Raw genomic sequence first — 25,329 nt, 5'->3', positions numbered from 1 at the left:
CTCTCCCCAACAGATTGATAGCTGATGGTGGATATCGATGATATTGTTTGATTGAATCAATGGTTTCTGGTACTTTCGGACAGAGCACAACCGCAAACATGCGACAAAAGCTGTCGTATTACAGAAAAATGATTTTAATAACGATAGATTGTAATTCGTTCGCTGTAGTACCAGCCAAACGAGTATAATTACAATTTACACGGTATAATTTACACAATATAACGCAATTTTTGATCAATAAGGATTTGCCGTGGATTAGATTAAAGCATTTAGGACCCAAAAACAATGCTCTGCTGAAACGGATCGTTGGCTCGATTGAATTGCTGAGTTTTGATAGGAGCTGTACGAAATCGATTCCTATTGCAAGTGTCCTACATCGATACTCAAGTCCGCCAGCAGAAGCGAAATGAAAAGAAATCAAAAATTAAAAAAAAAACGTTCCCGCCACCAGCACGCGGGCAGGGTTTCGCGAACCGTGCGGCCCATTCTTCGGGATGCATCCGCCTGTTTGGCAGCATAGGTTTAGGATGCACCCGTCATACGTAGGAGAATCCCTACAGGTCGCACGGTTCCACGAGATGAGAAGATTGGCGGTGCCAAACGCTAACCGGGGAGGTTAGTTTGCGTTTGACACTTTACCGCGCTCATCCGCCCCCAGGAATGGTGCAGTCGGCGAGTGTCATTGGCCGACCGATTGGCCGTCTACGTGGTCCACTTCCCGGTGGACCGCCACCGTCGTTACTTCCCGAGCTACGGCTTGTGCTGGAACCCGCTGCTCCTCCTCCGCCCTGGAAATCGAGCATCGTACGGAAGCTAAGGACAACAAAGACATCATAAGCATATTGCGAGCATAAAAAAGCACGTGTTGGTGAACTTACAACATCAGCACGAAGTTGATGATCCCCATGAAGAGACCCTTGATGCGTTCCATACCCCATGGCTGGGATTGGTGCACAGTGCCGTCTGATGGAGGAATAGAGCAAAATTGTATGATAACTACTGTACTAAGGCAAACAGAGCTTCGACCACTCACCTCTTGAAATGTACACCATTTTCAAGAAACGGCCTACAGCGTAGAAGCTGTTCTATTTATTTAACAGGGCAAAATTTCGATGCACTTGCTTTACTATATTAATTCTAATTCTATTTTCATGACAATCACGTTTTCAGCTGGTCATGATGAAAAACACGTCATGAATCATGAGCTTCGTTTATGACGCTAGGTTCAGTTCTTAGAGAAATGTTCATTTTGAATGCATTAGATAACATTTTGAAATGATTTGAATTTTCTTTACAAATTCGCTGACTAAAACATGGAATTCTAACAAATCGTTTAAGATTTCCTACATTTTTATCATTGTCAAGAGCCTCTTTCAACCGGTACATATTTTAGACAATATTGCTTTGATATCAATACCCTTACCACGTGGCTTATTTTGAAAATTTAAATTATTGGTAGAGCCTGAAATTTAGTTTTTTATTCAATTCACAACAAATGATAGTATTACTTTGTATGTTTAGTATTTCACCCATTTCATTTACTTCACTTTTCGTTCCATTTCTTTCCAAGGTAGACTAGAATAAAACTTTAGTTTATATAAGCTTATTTACTTGATGACTCAGAACGTATCACAAAAGTCATAAAAAATCACATTAAACATCGTACTATAGCGATTTCATTTAACTATATGGAACAAAAATTATGGCAATTCGTGATCAATCTATTTTATGTGTTTCGTGCGCTCGACCATACATTTTAGGCATAGCTTCAATAAATACATTTACCAGTCAGTCAAAATGGCTCAATTGCGTGATGAATGTGGTGTCGATAACATCGTTGCTCAGCCTCGGCTGCTTGCTAATTTCACTTGGTCGAAGCTGGGCCTACAAGGACGAACAATATTGCAACATCTGCAGCAATCACGTGGCCTGCGGAACCGAGGATCAACTTCAAGGAAACTGCTTGAAGTACGCCAACGTTAGCCTAACGCTGCTCAATAAGCACGCGCACGCTATAATATGGCACGTGAATCATTTGCGAGAAAAGTTCGCAACTGGGCATTTGCACGACTTCAACGACACATATGGCCCAATGCACACGGTAACTTGGGACCCGGAAATGGCAGATCTATGCCGGATGAACCTCATCAAATGTAAGTTCTCGCACGACAAGTGTCGCGGTACGTTACGATTTCCATACAGTGGGCAAACACTAGCCAAGCTAACCAAGTGCGTTCCGGCGAATAGAGTAGAAGATCTCGAGATACATCTCCTGCAGCACGTCATTCTGCACCTGATCGACCGTTGGTACGAAGAGTACCTGTTGACGAAACCGTCGGACGTTCAGCTCTACTCTAAGAAATCATCGTAAGTGTTTTAGTGGCTCTCCGTGCAGAAGTGTTCCCTTTTGCTAATGAATATCCTTCTTTCCAGTGCTCGAAAGTATCAAATCGGCCATTTTCTACAGCTGATCAATTGCAACGTTTGCAGCATGGGCTGCTCGCTACTGTCCTACCGAGAGTACCACAAGAAGGATATTTGCGATACGTACATTATGTGCTGCAACTACTCCTACATCAACATTGTCGGTCGTCCAATCTGCAGAGTGAATAACAAAAAATCGACTTGTGCCAAGCATAAGCAGTTCCCTGGTTTGTGCAAGAACTGCTCCTTTTAGTGTCGGATGTTAGGGTTGTTCGCAATAAAGGACACATTGACTATTAAAAGCACGTCTCAAACGTACGCAGGTATAGGTTTAATGAATTGGTTTTCTTCGACATTACACAGTCCGTTATAATCGGGATTGGAACCGGTTGAACAGCGACTGGCAGATTCACCCTTCAGGTACACCGGTTGTCCTACTATGCTCGTGATCGCGTAGTTACAGGCGTACAGCACCATCTCAAATACAAACCCTCCTAGCTTTTTCGGGTAGATAACAATACCGCAACCGACAGCAGTCGTTCGATCGGAAACCATTTGCGTGTAGTGTCCGATTGTAGCGCTAGAAATAAATCAGAATCTGCTAGAGACAACCATTTCCCATGTCTTCTCCACACACGGTAACCTACTTGTACTCGGTGGTGTACGCATCCAACACCTCCTGTGTCGTCTCCAGATACTCGTGATACCACAGCATGGTCAGATTGTTCACGATCTCAAAAATATCCGTCTCAAGGTAGTAAGAGCCAACGGCCAAATTCTGGCCCGCGTGCAGAAACTGATACGTACTGCGGCATTCGTCATGCTCAAACCTACAGCTACGCACGTTGATTTCGGCTAAATTCGCCAACTCATCGTCCCAGATCTGCGAATAACACACGGTACGTTTAATGACCACCATGAGGGTTTACTTCCTACGAAAATCTCATCTTACCACGGTAGGCATTCTAACAGCGGATGCGAACTTCGTCCTTCCATGCTCTTCTCCCCGAGCCAGCTTTGCACGGGCGTCGTTGTGGAGGTGTAGTATGAAGTTCCGAAGTTGCGTGTCTACCCTCAGAATCATCCGACCTGGTGGACATTCTTCGGCGAACGATCCATTAAAACCACAAGCCACATGTTTTTTGGGTACCAGCTCTCCGAGTCGGTTATATCGCAGACACAGCTCAGGTCGACAGTAGACAGAGTAGGCATTCGCATCGGTCCATTCAACGAGATCCTCAAACTGAATGTTGTCTGCCGTGGTAGAAGGTTCCGTAGACTCGCTCCAAGGAACTGTGGTCAGGTCAGCGTCGACGGTAGACTCAGTTGCTGTCTCAGTGGTTGTTTCCCAGTCACCAAAAGTCACATCATACCATGGAGTAGTTACTTCCACGCTCGTTCCATCCACGATCGTGGGCAACAGCTGCACAGCAAGCAACAGCACCACTCGAGCCTCAATACACCCTACACCTAATATCAACCGGTAGCAACAGATCATTAGACAGCTAATTGAAACCAACGAAACGAGCCTATAAGCCCACCACCCCAAGAAGAGAAGACTGCGAAACTGACGAACTTGAACTTGAAGAATTCGCGCTTGCACCGAGTACCGTTCGTTCTCCGGCGAAGGGTTGCAAAAAAAATGTAAGAGAAAACTGTCGAATCATTCATCATCTTCCCGATGGTGGCCTTCGAAACGATGGGCACCACCCGTGAGAAACGAATGGTTCATCACTGGCGTTTTCTGATAGCCCTTCACTTTTATGTTGCTGATCGCGGGATCGCGATGAAGCTCTCAGCAGGGAGACGTAATATTTGCACTCCAACCAATCGATAGGCAAACAATAACGGCTCTCGTTGGTTACACCCTTCACAAACAAGGCGCCCTCATCTTCACAGATCTCCACCTCTCGATGGGTTTCCTCTCATCACTCTCGCACACCTTACAACCCTTACCGTACATTCCGCTGCTAATTGAAATTCGTTTTTGCACTATCAAACCCCAAATTGACGTGTGGCGCCACGCCGGTACTGCTGCAGGATAAGCACCCCGACTGTCGACAGGGTCTCCTCTCACGCAACTCACCACCGGTTACGATTTTTACAACCAATCTGCCCCGAAGCACCCATCCGAGCCGCCTTTATATACCCGATCCCGACTCCTTTCCAATTTTAACAACCTCAACGGGCATCAGCAGGCGCTTGCGCTTGTGTTCATGGGTCGGGTAAACGGAAGTACGAGCCGATTAGGGACGAGTGGGTCTGAGACGCTTCCCCACTCGATGGAGCATCCTCCGTTTGGAACGTGCTCGGCTAGGTGTCCCATTAGCAGTCAGCCAGGTGGGACTGATGAGATTGCGCGCAAAAAATCGCCAATGGCCGCTAAAATCGCGTTAGGGCGCGTGCCAACCGATGGTGTCCGGTCTGGAGGTCCAACTCCCCAGCCACCCGGAACCAATCGCTTGACCTCCGGTGCGCAGCCAATGCCAACCGTGCCAAACGTGACCGAAACCGTTCGCATAATGCTAGTAGGTAGTTGGAACCAGCCACGCCTCCTGAGGCTGGGAGCCATGTGGCACGTGAGCTAGAGTCCAAGTCGTGCGTCCCGGGACGGGTTGTAGGGCAAAGTTTAAGTGCTCCGGCCAGGGTCCGTTGGCCAGCTCGAAGGAGAAGGCCCCAGGTGATTGTTTTGTGCGGCAATAAAATTACATCGATGATCTCGGGAGCGAGAGGAGCAAAGACAAATGCCATGCGACGTGATGATACTGGTGTATCATCACGTATTGCCTGGTGCTAATGTAACTGGTTTTTTTTTCTTCGCCCAGGGGATGCCAATTGATTTCCGGGACTGGGTCGAATGCATTCATAGTGCATTCGTACGAAGGTGGCAGAACAGGCTCCCGGTGGCTCATCACTCATTCCTGTGCTCAGGTAATCCTCGGACGGGTGTCGCAACGAGTTAGAGCTACGGGTGGGAGTCGTTCAAAACGGGTGGGAGTCGTTCGTATCCATAAGGTGGACGATGATTCCCACTGGCAGGTTATTTAGCATGAATATACCAGAGCAGTGCTTCGAAGATAGATGTTCGTCTTGCAACTAGTTTCTGGGATAAGCTGTGTTTTCATGCCGTAGTGTTATTCTCGTGATTATAATCGTGGTGTTGCTTTAGCTCGCGTGGTGTACAGATTTGATCGTAGATCTTTTGTGAAGCTTAGTACTGATTTGACTCAGCACGGTGTGACCTTCACTTATCCATTGTCGAAGCTGGCATGCGATAGTATAAAACATCGTATTATTAATTAAAAAAAACGTTTTCATTCGCCAACGGATTTAGAATGCAACAGGTCAATTTGAAATCAACACATGTGCAGCTGTCATGAACGGATTTGAAACGTTAAACGGATGCGAGAGATTAAATTTGCACATCATAAAGAATCGAAGATTTCTGTGAAATTGATTTGAATCAAATCTCTAATATCCAAAAGGAGACTGGCGAATAAATTGAGCAGCAATTTACCAGTCATATAAGCTTGCAAATTTGCACAACTAATTTTAACGAATACTTTTTGATTTCAATAGCGAAATGAACCCAATGTGATAAACAATAAAGTGTAATGAATTACGTGACACAGTGATGGTCATTCATGAACTAAAATAAGATTTCATATATTTTTTAATGAGAATACGTATCAAACTTTCAATTGAGCCTGTAATTAGTTTACCAAATCAATTACTGGAATTCAATCAATTACTGGACAAAATGCTTTGAAATATGTATTATTCAAAAAAAAGCTCAAATGTTGGATGGATAGCCATTTCGGTCATATTTCTAGATACTAAAATCAATGTTCATACTGATCAATCGTTTGAAGTTTTAGGTAAAAAAAATGAAATATATGTTGTAATGTTCTCACATTTTATGCTTACACGGTAGGCTCTGTGATTAAACGTAAACTAAATACTTTTATTGTTCAGGTATTAGCCAGCATAAAGTAAGCTTAATGTTCATGCATTTTGAATCTAGGGTTCATTGAGAGCTCTCTCATGAATTTGACAGCTAAATACGAATAAAATCGCAAGTGACGGTTTTGCAGTCAAACGTGTTTACGTGCTGGATTGTTTCGGTTTGTATTTACGGAAGATGATGGAAATTTCTTGAAAATTTCTAGTTTTAGTTTAACTGTCGGGATTTTTCTACCAATAGTGGTGTGCCGGAAGCTGTAATCTTGCGAATTCCACCAAGTGTCAAAGGAAGTTTCAAGAAACAGCATCCATTGTTGTGAGTCAAAATCCCTTGACAGGGAAAAAAGAGCAACAATAGCAAGAAAAAGGTCGGCACGATCAGTGTGCGAACAGCTTCGTTGTGCCATTTTCCTTGTTGCGGAAGTGCTGTGCAGTCGTTAGAAAGTGAAATTGTGTGTTTTGTCCGTTAGAAAGAGTGGCCAAAAATCTCCCCGGTCGCATAATTGGTGACCAGTGTCAGCATTGCCTGTAAGTGGTGAGTAATAGCACGACGCGTGCTTTTCTTTGTTCTCCGCCGAATTACAGCAATCCGTACCTGGTTAAGCGTCAGGTATTGAATTCATCCGGAGGGGGGAAGATTTTGCTGGTTTAACATTAATAATGCCATTCGTGGAACACAAAAGTGCTGGGCGCCTGGTTTTGCCCTTTTCTTTGGTAAATTTCCATAGTTGCGCGAACGAAACGCACATTTTCTTGCCAAATTCTTGAGAAAGTCGTTCTGTGACGCGCAACCCTTGTTCGTTGTTGGTGTAAGCGAGCCCTTCACGAAACCGGAACCCTAGATGGATGTGTTGGGGATGGATAATGAAAGTGAGGAAAAAGAATCGCGTTCCTAGCGATAGTGACTGGTGGTGTTTTACTTCTGTATGTCGTATTCCTCTCCTTTTTCCCGGAACATCTGCTGTCAGTTGCTACGTATTACCAATTTACGATTTCGCTGATGGAAAATGCGCGTCGGGTTACACTGTTGCCAGTTGAGTGTCTTGCCCGGCGTGAATCATTTCCTTCCGGTCATACGACACGCGACGCTTCTAAAGGATGAAAAGTGCATACGATGAAAAAAATACTCGCCTCCGGCAAACGATAGGGGCCCCAAACGAAACATATTTGTTTTCTTCTATCAAACCTCCGGGTGATAAAGCGTTTGGAGATAAAAAAAACCGTCACAGCATCTCATGAGCTTAAGTGGAATATTTGGTCTTTTAAGCAGCAAGGCGGAAGTGAGCGAAAGATAGCTTATAAGGGAGAAAGGTTCAGTTCCGCAGGGCTAGTGTTCATTGGCATCCTGTTCCATGGTGAGTGCGTAAGTTGCTCCTGGTTTGTGAACACCCTTTTTAGGACAGAACATTTCCAAAGGGTCTGTTTTTTGTTATTGTTAGCATCGCGTTTTGATGCGTCGCAATTCGGCGTGATACTGTCTGCGTCTCGTGCTCTTTTCTTCACGTCCCGGTCGTCCCTTCAGCGCAATTGCACTTTGTATGGCAAAAGCGAAAGGTTGATAAAATTATGTCGCATTTGTCGCAATGCAACGTATATTCGCCATTTTGTAACTGCTCTATCACGCGAGCAAATGCAAAATTTAGGTACCTTCCACGGAAGTAGGCCAGCGAAGGATTTACAACGGGGTTGTGCGAATGTCAATAAATGGGTGTCTCATGCCGTCTGCGTGTTGGTGGGTGCATATAAGTGCGCCCTGTTGCTGCAGTGGAAGGGCTAACGACGCCATGTTTTGCCGGGTGTTGCAATAACGAAAGCAATACGCCGTTCATCAGTTATGCTCGCGTAAGCCCACGCTTGAGGGACGGAGATAAAAAAAAAGAGAAAATGAATCAGCGAAATGCATGGCGACGATGTGCGAAAAATGCAGAATGTAGATGTGTGTTATTTTTTTTTTCATTGCTGCATGACATTCCATTGCAGTCTGTCAGACAAACGTCAGTTACGCGTGCTCAACGTCAACTTCCAGCTGGTGCTTGATTGAACAATAGGATTCGGTTGCCAGGTCGTTAAGGGCTTCATTTCATGGTTGCTTCTTGATTTGTGAGGTTGTAAGGGCCTTTTAGTGCATGTGAATTACGGACGACGGAAGGGCAGTTCCGGTACGCGCAACAGGCGTCAAACCAAGTGTCAATACAATCGCACTGGTTGGAAGTGTCACCTCCTAACGGATAAATATTCAAGACCTAATCGTGTCCTTCTCTTTTGTCTCTTTGCAGCCGGTCGTTGAAAACGAAAAGCATACACTAAAAAAAGCAATCCACGCGGAGTGTTCATTGTGCCGGTTTTGGCTAGTGTTGTTATTCCCTGCTTCGAGATCTTTACCGCTGAGCAAAATAGGCTCCCACGCGCCCCAAATCCTGCCCGCCATGGAGTTGGGCAAGGCAACACCGGTCGCACCACTGGACAATGCGACCGCTGCACAGATCGTCTGCCGGTTTTACCGCCTCGGTGTGTGCCGGTTCGGCAATGCCTGCCGATTCATTCATCCAAACGCCTCGCCGGGCGATGAAACGGGTGGCAGTAGTCACGGCAGCAACCCGCTAGACGATGATGGTGATGATGGTGGTGGTGGCGGCGGTGGCTGTGAGCTAGTTCGGGTAAAGGACCCAATCAACGACATGGCGCCTGGGCTGGAGCCATCCGTATTCGACCTGTCCAAGTGCGTCAATGCGCCCGTTTTCGTGCCCCAGTCTCGGTTGGTCGATAAGCCGAACATTCCGGCCCAGTTCGATGATGGGATGCCGGAGGACGAAGATGACGAAGCGGATGAGGCAGACGAAGCGGAAGAGGCAGATGAGGCGGATGAGGCAAACGAGGCGGACGATGAAGAAGACGATGATCAGAACAACGAGGCAAATGATGAAGATGGAGAGGAGGCGGGTGCAGTTGGGCACGTGGCATCGCCACTCTCATACGCCAACGTTGTCACGATGAACAACAACCACAACGGGCATGAGGGAGAGCCTGATCCTTTGGGAGATCGAACGCAATGTTTTGCGTGTCTCTGCTCATACTATGAGATACATGGTCAGTGCCCGCACGAGAACTGCGTGTACCTGCACGGGGAACTGTGCGAGCTGTGCCACAAGTACTGTCTGCTTCCAAGCGACAGAGAACAGCAGCGGCAGCATCACGCCGATTGCATCAAGCAGCATGAGCGCGAGATGGAGCACGCGTTCGCGGTTCAGCGGTCGACCGACAAGACCTGCGGCATCTGCCTCGAGGTGGTGATGGAAAAGCGAGTTCGCGAGCAGCGCTTCGGCATTCTGCCCAACTGCAAGCACACCTTCTGTCTCAGTTGCATCCGCACCTGGCGTAAGGCCACTAACTTTGCCAACAAAATCAAACGGTAGGATACGGCTGGGGAGTTGGAGTGGCTTTTTTTTTTCATATGTTCTTTTTGTTTCTCTCTTCCAGAGGCTGTCCGACGTGCCGTGTACCGTCGGATTTTGTGTGCCCAAGCTTCGTATGGGTCGAATGCGGTGCGGAGAAAGACCAGCTGATCGAGAACTACAAGAAGGCGTGCAACAACACCGACTGCATGCACTTCAAGCGCGGTGCCGCCTCGTGTCCATTCGGCAACAAGTGCTTCTATCGCCACGCGCTGCCTTCCGGCGAGCTGGTCGATCTGGGAGCACCTTCCCGGCGCCGCAATCTGGGACGGCGCAACCGCGAGTACGAAGAGCGGGTGCAGGTGATCCAGGTACGTCGCACGAAACCTAACAGGTTATTATCACGCACGCTGTAGTCTTTGCCTATTTTCTGGTCACCCTCACAGTCCATCGTCGACGCCCTGCTGATGAGCTCGGTGCACTCCGATTTCGACGGTGATTCGGAGGACGAAGCCAACTTGTTCATGCATGAGTACGGCTTACACATCGAGTACTCGACCGACGGCAGTGACGACAATTTGTTCTAAGTTCGGCGCGAACCCAAAGCGCACCATTCCGCCCCTCTGGCGCCCTTCCGGAGAAGCCTGTTACATCCGTTTGCTTTTCCTTCCGGCTCCTGGCTTGGTTTAGTTCATTATATTAAAGTTAGTGTTGATCTGTTTGTGTGACTGGACGCGGGGGCAAGCTCCGAAGTTTGAAGGTGTTGTTGAAGCCACGGAAGTCGGAACAGAGAAGGGAGCGCTTAAGAGACCGATGGAAGCATGAGGAAGGGTTCCGCTGCTGAACTGCTTCACCGGTCGAGGGAGCGGATGCCATAGGAAGAGGAAAACGTTCTGCACACTGCAAGTAAGCGAGTAAGGGTGATGAATTGCGGAAGGAGGGAAGGCAGAAAAGCAAGAGGAACTGTTATGACCTGGACGGAGAGATGGTCGCGAAGGGAAAATGCATTCCATCCAACGTGTTGCCCCAAATGGAGGGCATCTCATCAGTCGTCACTTCCGGCTACATCAACCAATCAACGCCAGCATACACACATACACGCATGCCCACACAATCCAGCCACGTGTTGGTGTCTGTCAATCAACCCGAAACCAGGCGCCTGCCATCCTCAACCTCACCGGTGGTCACCATTCGCTGCAGCGCTCGTATGTCAAACGCAACAACTCGCAGGATGGAAAAGGACGATGGAGCGGAGATGCTGAGGGGATCGGAAACGGAAGCAACCCAAACGATCGCAACCCAAGCGCATCGTTTGTGCGCCCTGCGAGAAAACACTCACATTTGTCTTATGCTGTTCGTTTTAGTTTAGCCAACGTCCTAGTATGGAAGCTTCCGGAAAAGGCAAGCCATAAGTGGTTAGGCATGCGGTAAGAGGTTAGCAGATAGAAGACGGAAGTATGTGGAATAGGGGAAAAGGCAGAGGGCTGAAGATTGCTTTCATTAGGAAATTTCGATGGAAACGCGATCGAAAGATAGTCTTTCGATCGTTGCTTTTGCATCAACTAATCTACCTCATTGCGTATGCACAGACACACTCATAATCCCACACATACACGTATTGGCGATACATTTCCTCCTCCTCCTCCCTTCCCTTCTCCTCCTTTCCATGTAGCGGTGCCGGAGCGAATTCTCTTTGTTTATGCAAAAGCGCATGCGAGCTAGAAAACCAAAGCTCATTTTTTTCTTTATTTATATTACTATTTTTCAAATTTACTTTTTTCTTTAAAAAAAAAACAACACGGACTCTTTCCGGTACTGCTTTTCATCGTACAAAAGTGTACTTTTCGGAGGGAAACGCAAAAAAAATCGCTACAATAACACTCACCACCTGCATACTCACGCGGGAATCAATTATATTTCACCTTTGAATGTTTTAGCAATCGCAGAAATGAACATCGATTTCTATTTGGACTCGAATTTCGAATTTTCTCAATTAGCAACAAAAAAAAACGGCGAACGAAGCCGCTTACTTTGATTCCCCTTTTCGCGGGTTCTCTTTTGGTTTTGGAATTTTTCGCAATCGGATGCCCAGCTGCAGTAGGCCAAGAAATGGAATTTAGACAGTCAGGCATGGTAGATAGGCGTGTTTAGTATACGTGAAGGCACGCCACACGGCGGTAGGAACAGGAAACCGCGTGCGTTACGATACTCTTTAAGACATTTCCTAGCACTAGGCTGCAAGGAGCGTAATCTCCGTCTCGTACACACAACCCTCCCGGGAGCGGTAGCGTATCGTTAAGCCGTAAAGTGGTTTTTTGCTATTCAGATGCAGGTAGAGCTGAACAACCGCGTTTGTCTGAAGTATTGCCAGGCGCCGAGAGTAGCAAGAAACAAAGATTAGCCATCGCGGCCCACCAAATTTGATTCATAATCATACTATAATATCTAAATACAATTATTTTTGTTCTCTTTTTTTGTGATACAATTATACGGATTCTTCTATATATTGTTTACTGTATGCGATACATATATATACATATATTTGCCTCTTTATTATAAGTACTTCGTTTTTTTATACGTACAAACGGTAGAGTGATAGAGTGGTAGCGAAGAGAAACCTTCAAACCACTGGGCCTATGATGCCTGTTTTTTTTACTCCAACGACGATGTGTCAGATAAAATTTCGTTTTTTTTGTTGTTATTCTCCTGAAAAAATGTGCCTCATTTTCCCCCTCCGTTCCTGTGTCGTTATGGTTTCGGAAAAAGCATCACAACCAGGGTTGGGAGGAAGATGATTAAAAAATAAAATCAAAAACCTGTTACATTTCACACACATACACACATGCGCGCGCCTGTTACGTTTGATTCGTTCGATTAGGCCAACCCTTGGTACACTCGCGTTTATGATAGAAAAAAAAGTTTATATATATACATAGATCCTACCAATAAGAATAAGATATTGAGCGCTAGAGAGCACCGTTCGCGTTGGGCTGAATGCGCAGAGAAAAGTATATATACATATACGTACGAAGCTTCATCAAAAAGCAGTATAAGGGATTAAGGACGAAAGGGGGAGAGCTCACCCACACGCATTTTAGGGCAGGAACGCCGGGAGGGATATAATGATTGTGATTTGCGTGTGGCGGTTAAAGAAGGATGAAGTCAGAGGAAGGAGTTTAAGAGTGAGAGTTAGGAAGTTATGTTGACCGTTGTAGAGTCGCTGCAAAATTTTCAAAATCACTCTTTACAGGGAACACGAAAAAAAAGAGATACAAAGCGACAGTTTTGGGTCGTGTGGGTGGGCTGGCACACGGAAGGTGTTTTAGGAGACGCACGAAGACACACGGACAAATGCAACAACCACACATCGACTGTCGCCGCTTTCGGTTTTCCCTTCTTTTCTGATCGGTACTACGTTGGGAAGTGGTTCACTCTGCGAGATCAGATCTATGCGGTGGTCCATGTGGCTAGATGCGTGCACGTGGGAAGAAAGCGGAGAGCATAGATGCCTTAAGGTTTATGTTTAAGAGTAAAACGGAGCAATTAAGCAGGAGAGCACGTACGGTGTGGGGGAAAAGATGGAAGAAAAAACACACAACCTCGACGTAAGGGGCTGCAACTGACTTTAGAGTGTGAGCCAAAGCGCAAGCGAGCAAACAAACTGCAAAATGTCGTTGGGTAATCGTGCCCAGCGCACCATACATCGCGAATCTTTGAATCGGTTTGCGTTTAACTTGTACGTTCTGTTCCCGCGCTGTACCCTCTGGCATAAAACGAACTTAAGAACACAAAGAAAAAGCAGTATATAACAAAATCCAAAGGAATTCACGAAACATGAATGTGGGAGATTATATGAAAAGAGTAAAACAAGAGAGAGAAAGGGAGAACACAGAAAAGGATACATAAAAACGAACAGAGCAGCAGTAAAAACATACTACAACACCGTAACGTGGAGTGGCGAAGGAAAAGAGAACCCATGGCTTTTAAAAGCGAGAAGAGAATTAGGGAGTTTGGCGAACGATGGAAAATGGCCATTTTCCCTCCCTTTGTCGCTTTTCCCACTCTGTTCTATGTTCCTTGCAATTGTTACGGCTCCTCGCATCCCCGTTTGCGGTGTAGAAATTATCCTATCGTATATCTGAGTAATAGTTGTCTATTTACACTCACACACACAAAAGCAAGCTAAAACGAGGCGTCGTTGAGGTGGGGATTCGTGGGCCAGAGCCTCTGTACACGTACGTCAGTTCGGCAGGAGCAGGAATAAAGCTTCCGGTTCCCGTAGGCGGTCACTAACTCACATTCATGCGCTCTCCAAAACAGCGCCGAACCTGAAACTTCGGCACAGTACTAACAGAACCGAAGCAGTTGCAGGATACAAAGAGGTGGAGCGAAAAACCAGTCGTAAAAAAACGAAATAAACCTATATACATAAAACTGTGTTGACATATCTGAATTGTTTCTCTGCTGGCTATGGTGTTCGTGGAAAATGTTCACTTTGTTTCTGCATGACTTGTTCCAGATTTCGCCTCGTTTAAAGAAACAACTCTGAGTACCACTCCGCCCGAAATATACTAGAAATTCTAGGGTCCCTATTTGGTAAATCAATTCGGATATCACTTATATGGTTACCGTCTCAATGTGAAATTCTTGGCAACCTCACGAATTGCCTAAAATAGCTATCATTCAAAGAATATTCGTCACACATCACTTTCAAATTTTCGACTGGTTTATTTTCGGTTATTGGTAAAATTTTATATGTTTACATACATATACATACATGGATAATTGATGTGTTGCTGTGTGTTTGTGTAGGGGAGGGGGTTCTTTTCACATTCTCTTCTTACTTTGCTCCTTGATCTTGTCTCTTTTTTGCTACACAGTATCTGTTGCATTGTTCCATTTTGTTCTTTTTTTGTTTGATTTTCATGTTTGTTTTCTCTTCTCATATACACCAAACTTGCTACTTTCCGTGACATTCTTTTTTTGTATTTTTCTTAGTTTACAATTTTGCGGGTTTTGTCGTGTTCTGTTGCTCATGTGTTTCTTTTTTTTTTTTGCTGCTTTTTGCCCATTCCTTTTGTAAGGTTTTATTTTCAAATCTTGTTTTCACTAGTAGTTTTTTTGTTTGCTTTTTCAAATTTTTTTTGTTTTTTTTTTCGTATGCTGCATTTTTGCGTACTCTAAAGTTTTCGTGCCCACCCTTCCCCTTCACCATGGGTGCGCCGATGAGCTCTGCTAACTGCAAAACGAACAAGATATGTCGAGCCTGGGACACTAGCTGCTGCGGTTCGTTTTCCTTTTCACTGTTCTCTTTTCTGTCCCCTCCTCGGTGACCTACGCTTCATCTACCCGCAAGCACTGTTCCAAAGAAAGGGCAAGAGACAGGGAAGTGTTGAAAGTCGGCAAGCAGCCTGGCAAGGATAAGAAAACAGCGACACACCGACGACGTTTAGAAGATTGGATTGATACAGAAAGAAAAGCAATACTCAGCTCCATCTCTGCCATCTTTTGACGGCTTAACAAAATGGGTTCCGGTTCCAGTTTCGTCCACTTCCTCTCTCTCTCTCTCTCTCTCCCCCCTCTCTCTGTCTCTCTCTCTCCCTCTCTGCTCTATTTCCCTATTTATCTCGTTATTTCGCATAACCTGCACGATTTTCTCGTTTTTTTCTTCACCTTCTTCATCATTAAATTGTCTCAATAGTAATCACAGTTAAAGATTTCTTCACTCTCCTTCCCCTTCCCACCCTCCCCCTCCCCACCCACGATTCATTGCATACACACTATCGCATCACCCTTCCCGCTGAATGTGCCTCGCTGCCCTGTCGGATCCTAAACCCTGGGGCCTCCTAGTGGGCTGACTTTTCATTTAAGGTGTTGCAACCTCCTGTGCCCACTCCTATTTTGCTAACACCTTTAATGTGTTTTACTTTTCGTTTATAACGAAGGGCACACGTGTCCCGTTTACCATTCACTTGTTTTCTGCAACTAATGAATGATTTCCGCTTCCCTCTTTTTGTTTCATCCTCTCAGCTCTTCGTGTTTTCTCCTTTACAACTTCACCATATTCATAAATCTCCTATTCGCTAGGTATAATAGCTACGTGTTTGCTTCGCCGCAAGCTACACAGTATTTTTTTCTTTTTATCTTCTTCTATTCCTTCCCTCTTACGCTCGGGTTTTCATTAACTACCGCTACTATTACCATTAGTGTTCATAATTAGCTATGGTTACTTAACGTCTAATGTTTCTTATTTTTGTTTTTGGCGCTCCCAAACCTACCTCTGTCTAGCGCCTGCCTTGGGTGCCGTCCCTAGTGTTGCTTGACGCCGTCTCACCTTCCCAGTTTCGTTGTTTGCTCCTAATTCGTTTTAACTATACGTGGTAATTAATGAGCTGTGGTTTTGTGTGTGGGTGAGTGTGTGTTTGGATTACCGCAAGCTTGATTAATCCTGCCCTATCAAGCGTTCCCGCAATCGGGACGACATTTCCTTATCGAGCTGAAGCTCACGTCACCCTGAAATATTCTGTTCCTTATTCGCGGGTTCCCTGGTCTGGCTCAACTTCCTTTCCTCAACTTTTATAAAACATGCTCATCTACCCTCTACTTCCTGCTTCGCGGGTGTGGGTTTTTGTGTTATGCAAAAACACGACAACGTAACATGTTTTAGCTCCAACTTTTAATGTTTATTTACAGCAGATCTCGTCATCCTTTCTTCCTGTATACTCTTTACTCTCGCTCCGTTCCCTCCGTCACTGTATCATATCCGATTTTTCCCGCGCTTTCATCATTCTCTCTATCTCTCTCTTTCAGAAACAATTCAAATAAACAACATCCCTTTTCGGTAGTCGCGACTCCTTCGAAAATTAAACTACAGACCACTTTGCACATCCAGTCACAATTTTGAGGGGGTCTCGATTTAAATTACGCTAAAAAAAGGTTGTCTTCCGCAGTTCGCTGCTAGCAGAAAGTTAATTTCCACACTCTCCCTCTATTTAAGCAAACGTGTAGTAAAGTGTACGTAGTTCTGTGTTACGTTCAGTATCCGGTACTCAGCAGTGTCGTCAAACTGGAGTACGACAATTTTGCTAAGGTGGAACTTGGCGGGTCCTACAAACCGGGAGCGCCTGGAGCATTTCTCGACGAAGGCTCTCCTAGCTCGTTGCCTAATCGTCGACCCAACGCTGCAGGCTCGGTCGTTCCTTTCCGGCGGGTCACTAAAGCTATATATCTCGGGTACGCTAAACACGCGGTTTGATTATAATTTTCAGATTGCCATACATGCATCACCCAGCTCCTGAACGGCTCCTCCAGCGTTAGCTCAGGTGGAGGTCCGGAGCGCCTTGTTTCCGCTAGTTACTGAAATATGTTTGTAGCCACAAACACAAAACAAGGTAGGTATATTCGCGATTGGGCAGCCTGCGTTCGAGCCTTCGGTATCACACTTAGCGCCAAAAACATTCAGCAAACAAAAACAGTTCTGTTGCCTGCCTCTAGCTCCGTTTGCTTGGTTTCATCTTGTCCCTGCTATTGTATTGCTATATGCGTTAGTTCCCCCAACAGCCGTGAGTGTTCTGTGTATTCGTTTGTTTTAGCACCTTCTCCGGGTTTTTCCGTCCGCCGCAATTTCCCACTAACAACTATGTACATGGCCCGGGCTGTTCGTTGAGCCTTACACCCTTGTTTTCCGTCGCTCTCTTCTTGGCGTACCGTACTCGAATCTCTAATATAGCATTTCCGCAGCACGGCGGAGCGTTTCATCTGCGTTTCACACCCTGTGCTACCCATTTCAACCCTTTTTAGTTTTAATATTATTTCTTTTTTTATTGTTGTAGCTTGTGAACTGGTTTCACCTTTTCTGCGTACCTAACTGCCGCGTAAACTTGCGTTTAGCTATTCTGTTTCACTCTGTGATAAATTCAGCCAATCGCTCTGTGAGGCACGTTTGCTACAATTTATCATCCAACGCAACACTGTTTCGGTCTCCATCGGTGTGTACCTGCATGTGTGGGTGAATGTGCCTTTGCTGATGGGTGTAAAGGCGCCACAACACCCTGCCTGTTGTTTCCTGGCTTTGCATATTTTAATTAGCCTTATATACATTTATAAAGAGGTTTTGACATATGTCACTAACTATTCTGATTCCCTTTTATAGTGCTATGTTTTGTTTTCCTCCATGTTTTACCGATTTTGCTCCCCTGCACTCTCGTGAGCATCTTCTCGTGTACAAGTAGCGTTATTTTTTGTTTGTTTTCACTTTTGTTTTTTGTTTTCTTCTCTCCATTGATTAGCTCTATTACAAAGAAGAGATCTTGTCCTAATTCTGGCTATTTTTCTTCTTCTGATGCCCTTTCTAAAGTTTGAAACAGCTGCGCGCGCTTCTAGCAAAAGACACTCAGTGCAACACACCCCCGTGGAGCCTCTCGCACTTGTTGCTCAAACAGTAATAATCATAAAAAAAGTTATGCATATTTTAATGTAGAAAAAGGAAAACTGTCAGTGTTTTATAAAAACTCGTTCTGTATAATTTAGAAAGCTGAATGAAAGCAACGTATTGTCGAATCAATAAAATGGATAACAATATAATAATCAAGAAAGTAAAATAAAATAAACAAATTACATGCATAAGTGAAAATGATATCCAGGATTTCGCAGCAAACGGGTTGCAAGCGTCGGTCGCTGGTAGTGATGGCAGGAGTGATCGAAAGAAGTATTCTAAGTTTATAAAAGGGTAGGCGTGCCTGTTCGCTTCGCGGACTAGGCACCACTTTTATCGGCGCCTGCTTCTTCGGTTGACCTATGCAACAGCGCCCAGACTTAGCTATAATACGCAGACGTAGACGTAAAAGACGCCAAAGGCAACGAGATCCTCACTCTCGCAGGCGGTGGGTCAGGATCAGGTCGCCGATGGCCTAAAACTAAACACTCCCATCTCCACGTGTGCAGGCTCAAATCGATTTCAGTCCAGTCGTTCGCCGTTCCGCCGCCTGCCACCCCGACTCCGCTACCAATCATCGTATGGCCATGCTTCCTTCTGCTTCCAAGCCTCGCTCTCCTTCTGCGCGATCCTAAAGCGATGCTTCTAAGGTGTTTTTTTTGTTTTCGTTTAAGTTTACTCTTATGCACGCTACTTCGAATGCCACTAATCACCGGGGTGCTCGGGACAGCTACGATTCACCTCAAACCATTTGTCGATGCACCTGCAAAAGGCGAGCGAATAAGGAAAGCGTGAAATTAATCAATTAAAGAAGCTCCCGTCCTGTCAGCCCGGAACGGCCCCGTACGCACCCTTTGTGGTAGATGCATAAACATGGTAATCTAGCAATTATATCACCAGGACGTAGATCATCTAAGCAAATGACACACTCGCCTTTCGCGTCGGCTAAACAGTCCTCTGTGGTAAATGTGAAGAGAAAAACGAGAAAACGCATATCAGAACCACTTCGGGTATGGGGTGAAGACCTACTGCTACTAACCGTTGTATGATAAACGAGGCTTCGTTAGGCACATTACTAAATGACACTCAATGTCGTCAGAACTCACGAATTTGCTACATACTGGGCATTTGATACCTGTGCGGGTTTGGAGGAAAAGAAGAAAATGGGATATTTGTACCACAGTCTCGATGGGTCCCGGAGCTTGCAAGGACATCGCACATGTCCCGACCACGCGGTATCGGTATCGGGCGCTTGGAAGCGAGATTTTCCCGCCAACCCTTAACACGCATCCCTACGTAAAGGATGCGCACTCACCATTCAACGTCCAGATATGAGTAGGTAGTGATGTTGCGTAAACTCTTCCCAAAGCAAGTGAAGCACTAGCCGCGGCATTTTCTTCCGCCGAGCTACTATCGGGATCGGGACTAGCGGACGAGATTTCGTACGGTGCGCCTGCGAGAAACAAACATAGTTGGTACGCATATGATACACGGAGCGGAGCATTTGTGAACGTAGGTAGGAAGGAGGGACAGCTCCACACGGGATGCTGGATGGAGGTAGCGAGGAAATGAAGCAACCAAGCAGGGGAAGAAAAACCCTTAGCGATGAACGAATAAAAACCCCCCCCAACAGCTGCGGAAGCTCGTGGACCGTCACCGTGGTGGAAAACGTCGAGCATTACACCGCGAGAAAGCATTTTTTCCCATCGCGAAAAGCCATTCTCAAACATCCCGCAGGCCGTCCGAGGATGTTGGCCACCTTACCTGCGGTACCGGAGACTACATCGCTGCTACTGCTGGTGGAGAAGGTGCGTGCTCTAGGACTCTGCTGTCCTCCATTCGCGGTGCTCGCTTTTATTCCCATTGCCTTTGTTCATTCAAAGCGGAAGTTGGACGAATCTGGTGATCGCTCTGCGCCTGCCCCCGCGGCTGGTTTCGCGCTTCTTTGCCCTGTGCGGGGGGTTCGGATGCCGAAGAAGGGTTTCGCGTGCCAATCTGCAAAACGGAAAGAGGAGGTTAAAATAAACTAATTAGAGAAAAATCCCCCCGCCAATCAGAAGCTCATCGGGGAATGACTCGTTGCAAAAGGATCGCTCTCTGTCTCTCTTTCTGTGCGGCTCCTTCTCGCTCCCACGGGAAGTGTTGATGGAGGAGTGACGCTGTTTCATTGGTGAACCGAAAGGTGAAGGAATCGTTGAGGGTGTTTGAAAATTGCCGGCAGCTCCTGAGCCGGGTGGAGATGCAATTTCACCACCCAAGGTCGGACGGCGAACCAGCTACCCCTAGACAACAAAGGGCGCGCTCGTACGTCTTCGTAGGGCAAACAACCCTCTCCCGTTGTCGCGATTTGCAGACTATCGCGCAAGATGCAGCTGCTGATCAACGCGAGGGTGTACGAAAGCGCAGTTTGCCTTGACACCAACGCCGTCTTTATACGTGTGTATATATATAAATCCGTACAACGACGATATCTGGCGGGCGCGAGCTACCAGACCAGAGCAAACTGGTACTGCCATAAAACCATACACACCCCTCTCACTGGGGGTGGGTTGGCCCTTCAACACCTTCTCGCGGGATGGATCCTGAGCCCTGCTAAAACGGACGACAGGCCATGACGTGGGGTGGAAGTCAATTTCCCATCCCCCCCCCTAAAGGGACTCGGTTGAACGATGGGTTTCTGCGCCACCGAGAGGTTGAACGTTGTTGTGTCGATATGTTGATGTTGATCGGTCTCACCGATGGGGGAGAAAGCGTTGATGGGAGCGCACAGGTACGGAAGGGAAGCGAGCGAGCAGGCTGGGCTGGGCCAAAAGGGCGCCTGAAAAGCCCTTAACGAAACGATTTCACAAGAAGCTCACCCAAAAAAAAGAAATGCTCCGAGTGCGTTTTTGTGTGTACGCTGACGGGACTCGCAAACACTGACAGCACGTAAAATGCGACGAGCTGACGTTTTGGGCCACTCACTGCTCACTGCTCACCACTGACCGAATAGAAAAAGCTCGCTCTCACGGTAACGGCTCACTTTTGTCTCACGAACAACAGTGGCCGCTTTCATGCACTGGTTTCGGCACACAAACTTTACACATACACCACCGTGTTCCTGTCCACATAGACACACCCACACACACGCTCACTCACCACTAGGACTCCCGGGTGGTAGGTCCTCGAGCTCGCACTAGTGAGCCACTGCGGTTGCCATCGTCCGTTCTTCTCACGTCCCTGTGACACACCACCCCAGAGCGAACGAGCCTGGAGGACGAATGCACGCACACGCACCGTGTGAGCTGGCACACGTACAAAAACCCACGCAACACACAGCCGGCGATGCGATCTGGTCAGATTAAGTGCAAATTTCGCATCGCTCGCGGGCAAAACGGCGACTCGATGGGTCGACTGACAGGCGCACGCGGGTCCAATATGGGAGCAAAGTGCTCACATACAGGCGGCGCAAACACACGCCCGCAATGGGGGGGAGGGACACACACACTAGCTGCTACTACTGCTGCTGCTGCCGCTGTTGCCTTGAAGGGTTTTGTTTCGCTCAGCTCTCGGCGTGCGGAAGATGTGCCAACAACGAAGGGTTCGAGAGGCGGCTGTGCATGTTGGCAGGACAGTTGAACGAAAGAAACAAAGAGACAGACAGACAGAGACAGAAAGAGAGAGAGAGAGAGAGAGAGAGAGTGAGAGAGAACGGGAAAGGAAAATAGATTAATTGTTGCTTTGTTTACCAGCGGAAAGACATATTTAAAGCACAACAGGAACCCCGTTAAGTCGCCTCGTCCACCCCCGGCCTTGCGGTGTGTGCGTGTGTGTTCGAAAAGAAAAACAACGACACCAGAAACGAAATCGCTCCGTCATCCGCGGAAATGTCAAGTTCGCCTTCACCGAGAGGTCATCAACAAACACGGACGAGCAGGCCAAACGAAAACCACCAAAACAAACCACTCAAACCCACCCTAATCACTGACTGCTGGGCGGCTCATATCAGCTCCCCACACACACGCACACCCACTATATTCGGGATATGGTGTCGACAGCCCCCTCCATCTCCCCCTTTTTCCTTTTGTGGCAAAACAAGCTGTTCTAATTATAAGATGCGGTTGAGGATTATGCGGCCGCGATCGCCGGATGTGGGCGCCTTGATCCGGTTACGATCCTGTCCTCGTCCCTCGGAATCCCTTCTCCCCGCCCCCCCCCCCCCTTCTTCTGTGTAAGGGCCGTTGCAGGAAACCAGACCGAATGTAGGCCTGCTGGACAAAAGCCAACCGCACCGGGATTTGACAGCTGGTGCACCGGGATGACAGCTCGGGCCAGGACACGGCCGGGAACGTGATGGTGGAGATCGGGAGAGGGGTTGGGGAGGGAGTATTGCGGTCTCGCGCGTGTCGCCAGCCAAACCGAATCGATCGAATCGACCGACCGTATCCGGAGCGAGCAAACACGGTCCTACGGGTCAGCGGGTTTTGTGTTTAATTAGCTTTGTTTATAGGCCTTGGTTCCGCACTTGATGCGCTTTCGTCATCTGAAGCGCAGTTCTTCTCAGGTCTTGCTTTTCTTGCTCTCAATTGCAGCAGGCGGTGAGGGGTGTCCCCCCCACCCGCCCCTTCATCCCGGTGCTGATAATGTTACGCCATTCAATCGTCTCCTCCTCCTCCCAACACTCCCATGCCCCTCGTCCCTTGGGCCAAACAACCATGTTGATGTTTTTGTTTGCTCTTGATAATGTCGCAGCCGACGGATGTGGGGCGCGTTGGCGGAAGATAAAGATGCTCCCCCCCCCCCCCCCTCCACCCCATCCCGCCCACAACTTGAGGCAACAACCACTTCACGGTCCGCCTGTTGTTGGCCGACGATTGGCTATTTTGCGGAAGCTCTAAATAATCACCGTCCAAATCAGAAGGCACACAATTACGAATGCCCGTCCCAGTCGCGGTGTTGGTGGTGTGCGTTTCTTGTTGTTTGTGTCGGCCCATGAGATGGCAGGGGAAACCCGCAAAAAAGCGAGGTTTCCTTTCCCGGAGGGGGCTTTCGTTTGAGCTTTGCGCCCATGGGCATGTTGGGTTAGGACCTTTGCAACACAACCCGGTTGTCCTTCCGGTCCTTCGAGCGGCTTTATTAGACTCAATTTCGTGGAACATCTCGTTCCTGGGGGCTGTAATCTCATTTCAGCTTTGCATTTTTTGTGCCATACCCCCCCCCCCCCCCGGCACCCCTCTTCCCCCACGGGGTGGTGGGGGAGAACAACAGGATTTCAACACAAAATCCAGTGCCCAGCGCGTGTGTATGCGTGTGTTGTCGATTGGGAAACTGAGCCACACGAAAGCTGGCTACCAGCGGGCATGACTCAAGACGCATGGCCCTTCGTAAGGACAGAAGAAAGCTTCAGACCCGTGGGGATGAACGAAAAGCCCACTAACACGCACCCACACAGAAATCGAGCCCAAAGCCCCACGGTATTGAGAAGAACAACAATGAAGCAGATCACGCACCAGACGATCTTTTCACAGGGTGGGGATGAAACGACCCCTACTCGGTCACACGTACAGCGGGGACAAACACACACGTACGCGGCGTTCGCCGATGTCCGAAGTGTTGCTTTGTGCGTGCGTTCTTCTGCTTCCCCTGTACCTACTCCTACACTAAACTGGCTTCGAGTGGTTGTGGTTTTTCTTACCCTGTTGGCTGTTTCCTGACGACCTACGGATTTTTTTTTGTTCTCAGCTCCCTAGCTGAGTGTGTGTGTGTGTGTTTGGGAAGGGAGGGGGTGAGTTTTTTTTTCTTTTTTTGCCTTTCCTTCACGTTATTGCGAACGGCCGTGGTTCCGCTGGTGGATGCGCGCAACCCTGCACACACGCGCCCGCAACGCACGCACTCACACACGGTATCACTTTTGACGGGTTTCCGCGTACACGACGCCACCGAAGGCGAAGAATCGGAGCGCAGCGCCACTTACTATTGCGTTTTTGCTGAAATCCCTCGACGTCGCCGTCGTCTCGATGGCGCTGATGGACGAACAAAGCGACGGTGCGCGATAGGCAGCGTGGAGGCAAGGAAACGAACCAACACCCCCAGGAAGGGCGAGGGGATGAAACCAAGTCATACACACACACACACACGCGCGCGCACACCCTGCTGAGGTTGGTCGCTACTTGCGAAAGAATATCCGTGTAGCGTGTGGGAGGGCTTTTTTTGTGTTGTTCTGAACGCGGCCCAAAGGATCACGGGTGTTGCGCCCGAGCCCTGACTTACCTTCCAGGTTCACTGATGCCGTTGAATGGAGTCGCCTTTTTCCTGTCGCCCAACGACGGTTTGTCTCGTTCGCCACACACCACACACTTGCGTTCAGCCCTGCGGTGCTGCTATTCTTCGCGCTCCTGCACGGGTGTAGAGAAGCAGACGCAGCCCCAACTAACAGCGATTGAGTGGCGTTTGTGTGCGCGAGGCGATGACTTTGAGTGGTGCTTGACTGCCGTGGTGGGCGCTTTTGTTGTTGTTGCTGGTGGGTTCATTTCGGTAGCTGCGCAGGGCACGAACACTCATGAGTGGTTCATTCATTACGCCGTGCGCCGTGACAGCTGTCATGTGTTCACTCGCACGCAATCAGAACGAGAAGAGGTGGTGTAGAAACTTATTTGCTCCAATTGCGAAATATCTTTGCTGTTCTGAGACTAATTTTATAACTTCCTTACGGGAATCCTTTACACAACATTCATTGCATAAATAATTAAATAAAAATATTTGAATAAAATAGATTTAAAGCCATTTATTTTGTAGTTCTCTATTCAAAAATTGGAATGAACTTTCATTTATCAAATAAAGCTACTGCTAAATAAAGAAATACCATCGAGCTCATTCGTGCCTTGTTTCTTATCGAGTAATTGAAAAGACACATCAAAACTTTTTTGATCATCCGATGAATAATTTTTTTTGTTCCGAAGCATCAATCAATCGATCAATTTACCGTTTATGTTGTAACAGCAAAACAAACCAAGCCACAACCACAAGCAGTTAAGGTACACATCAGCGCTACTGATACGATAGTAATGGTCAAATAATGGAACCATATTTTTTTAATATAAATTGTCCTCATTCAAAATGAAAATAAAGGTAAATATT

At 47.2% G+C, this 25,329-nt stretch overlaps 5 protein-coding genes across 5 annotated transcripts; 2 read left to right on the top strand and 3 right to left on the bottom strand.

The window, feature by feature from the left end:
* Positions 1–111: 111 nt before the first annotated feature.
* On the bottom strand, positions 112–1,151 carry LOC128728741 (selenoprotein K-like). The gene is made up of 3 exons (XM_053822385.1): positions 1,034–1,151; positions 879–963; positions 112–813 (listed from the first exon to the last, which is right to left on the bottom strand). Exons 1-3 carry the CDS (start codon positions 1,050–1,052, stop codon positions 645–647), a joined length of 273 nt encoding a protein of 90 aa, XP_053678360.1. The 5' UTR covers positions 1,053–1,151; the 3' UTR covers positions 112–644.
* A 662-nt stretch (positions 1,152–1,813) lies between these two features.
* On the top strand, positions 1,814–2,787 carry LOC128728465 (antigen 5 like allergen Cul n 1-like). The gene is made up of 2 exons (XM_053822092.1): positions 1,814–2,367; positions 2,434–2,787. The coding sequence occupies exons 1-2, from the start codon at positions 1,814–1,816 to the stop codon at positions 2,675–2,677; spliced, it is 798 nt and encodes a 265-aa protein (XP_053678067.1). The 3' UTR covers positions 2,678–2,787.
* LOC128728464 (antigen 5 like allergen Cul n 1-like) lies at positions 2,734–3,922 on the bottom strand. The gene is made up of 3 exons (XM_053822091.1): positions 3,377–3,922; positions 3,072–3,307; positions 2,734–3,004 (listed from the first exon to the last, which is right to left on the bottom strand). Exons 1-3 carry the CDS (start codon positions 3,920–3,922, stop codon positions 2,734–2,736), a joined length of 1,053 nt encoding a protein of 350 aa, XP_053678066.1.
* A 4,891-nt stretch (positions 3,923–8,813) lies between these two features.
* Positions 8,814–10,366, top strand: LOC128728463 (E3 ubiquitin-protein ligase makorin-2-like). The gene is made up of 3 exons (XM_053822090.1): positions 8,814–9,796; positions 9,865–10,150; positions 10,226–10,366. Exons 1-3 carry the CDS (start codon positions 8,814–8,816, stop codon positions 10,364–10,366), a joined length of 1,410 nt encoding a protein of 469 aa, XP_053678065.1.
* Positions 10,367–18,572: 8,206 nt separating this feature from the next.
* On the bottom strand, positions 18,573–20,077 carry LOC128728883 (E3 ubiquitin-protein ligase ZNRF2). Its single transcript, XM_053822534.1, has 5 exons — positions 19,978–20,077; positions 19,529–19,666; positions 19,253–19,348; positions 19,065–19,170; positions 18,573–18,976 (listed from the first exon to the last, which is right to left on the bottom strand). Exons 1-5 carry the CDS (start codon positions 20,075–20,077, stop codon positions 18,919–18,921), a joined length of 498 nt encoding a protein of 165 aa, XP_053678509.1. The 3' UTR covers positions 18,573–18,918.
* Between the last annotated feature and the right edge of the window lie 5,252 nt (positions 20,078–25,329).

Source organism: Anopheles nili, chromosome X (genome assembly GCF_943737925.1).
Source record: "Anopheles nili chromosome X, idAnoNiliSN_F5_01, whole genome shotgun sequence".
Lineage (NCBI taxonomy): Eukaryota > Metazoa > Arthropoda > Insecta > Diptera > Culicidae > Anopheles > Anopheles nili.
The sequence above is the reverse complement of the archived record's forward strand: the minus strand, read 5'-3'. Positions and strand labels throughout refer to the sequence as shown.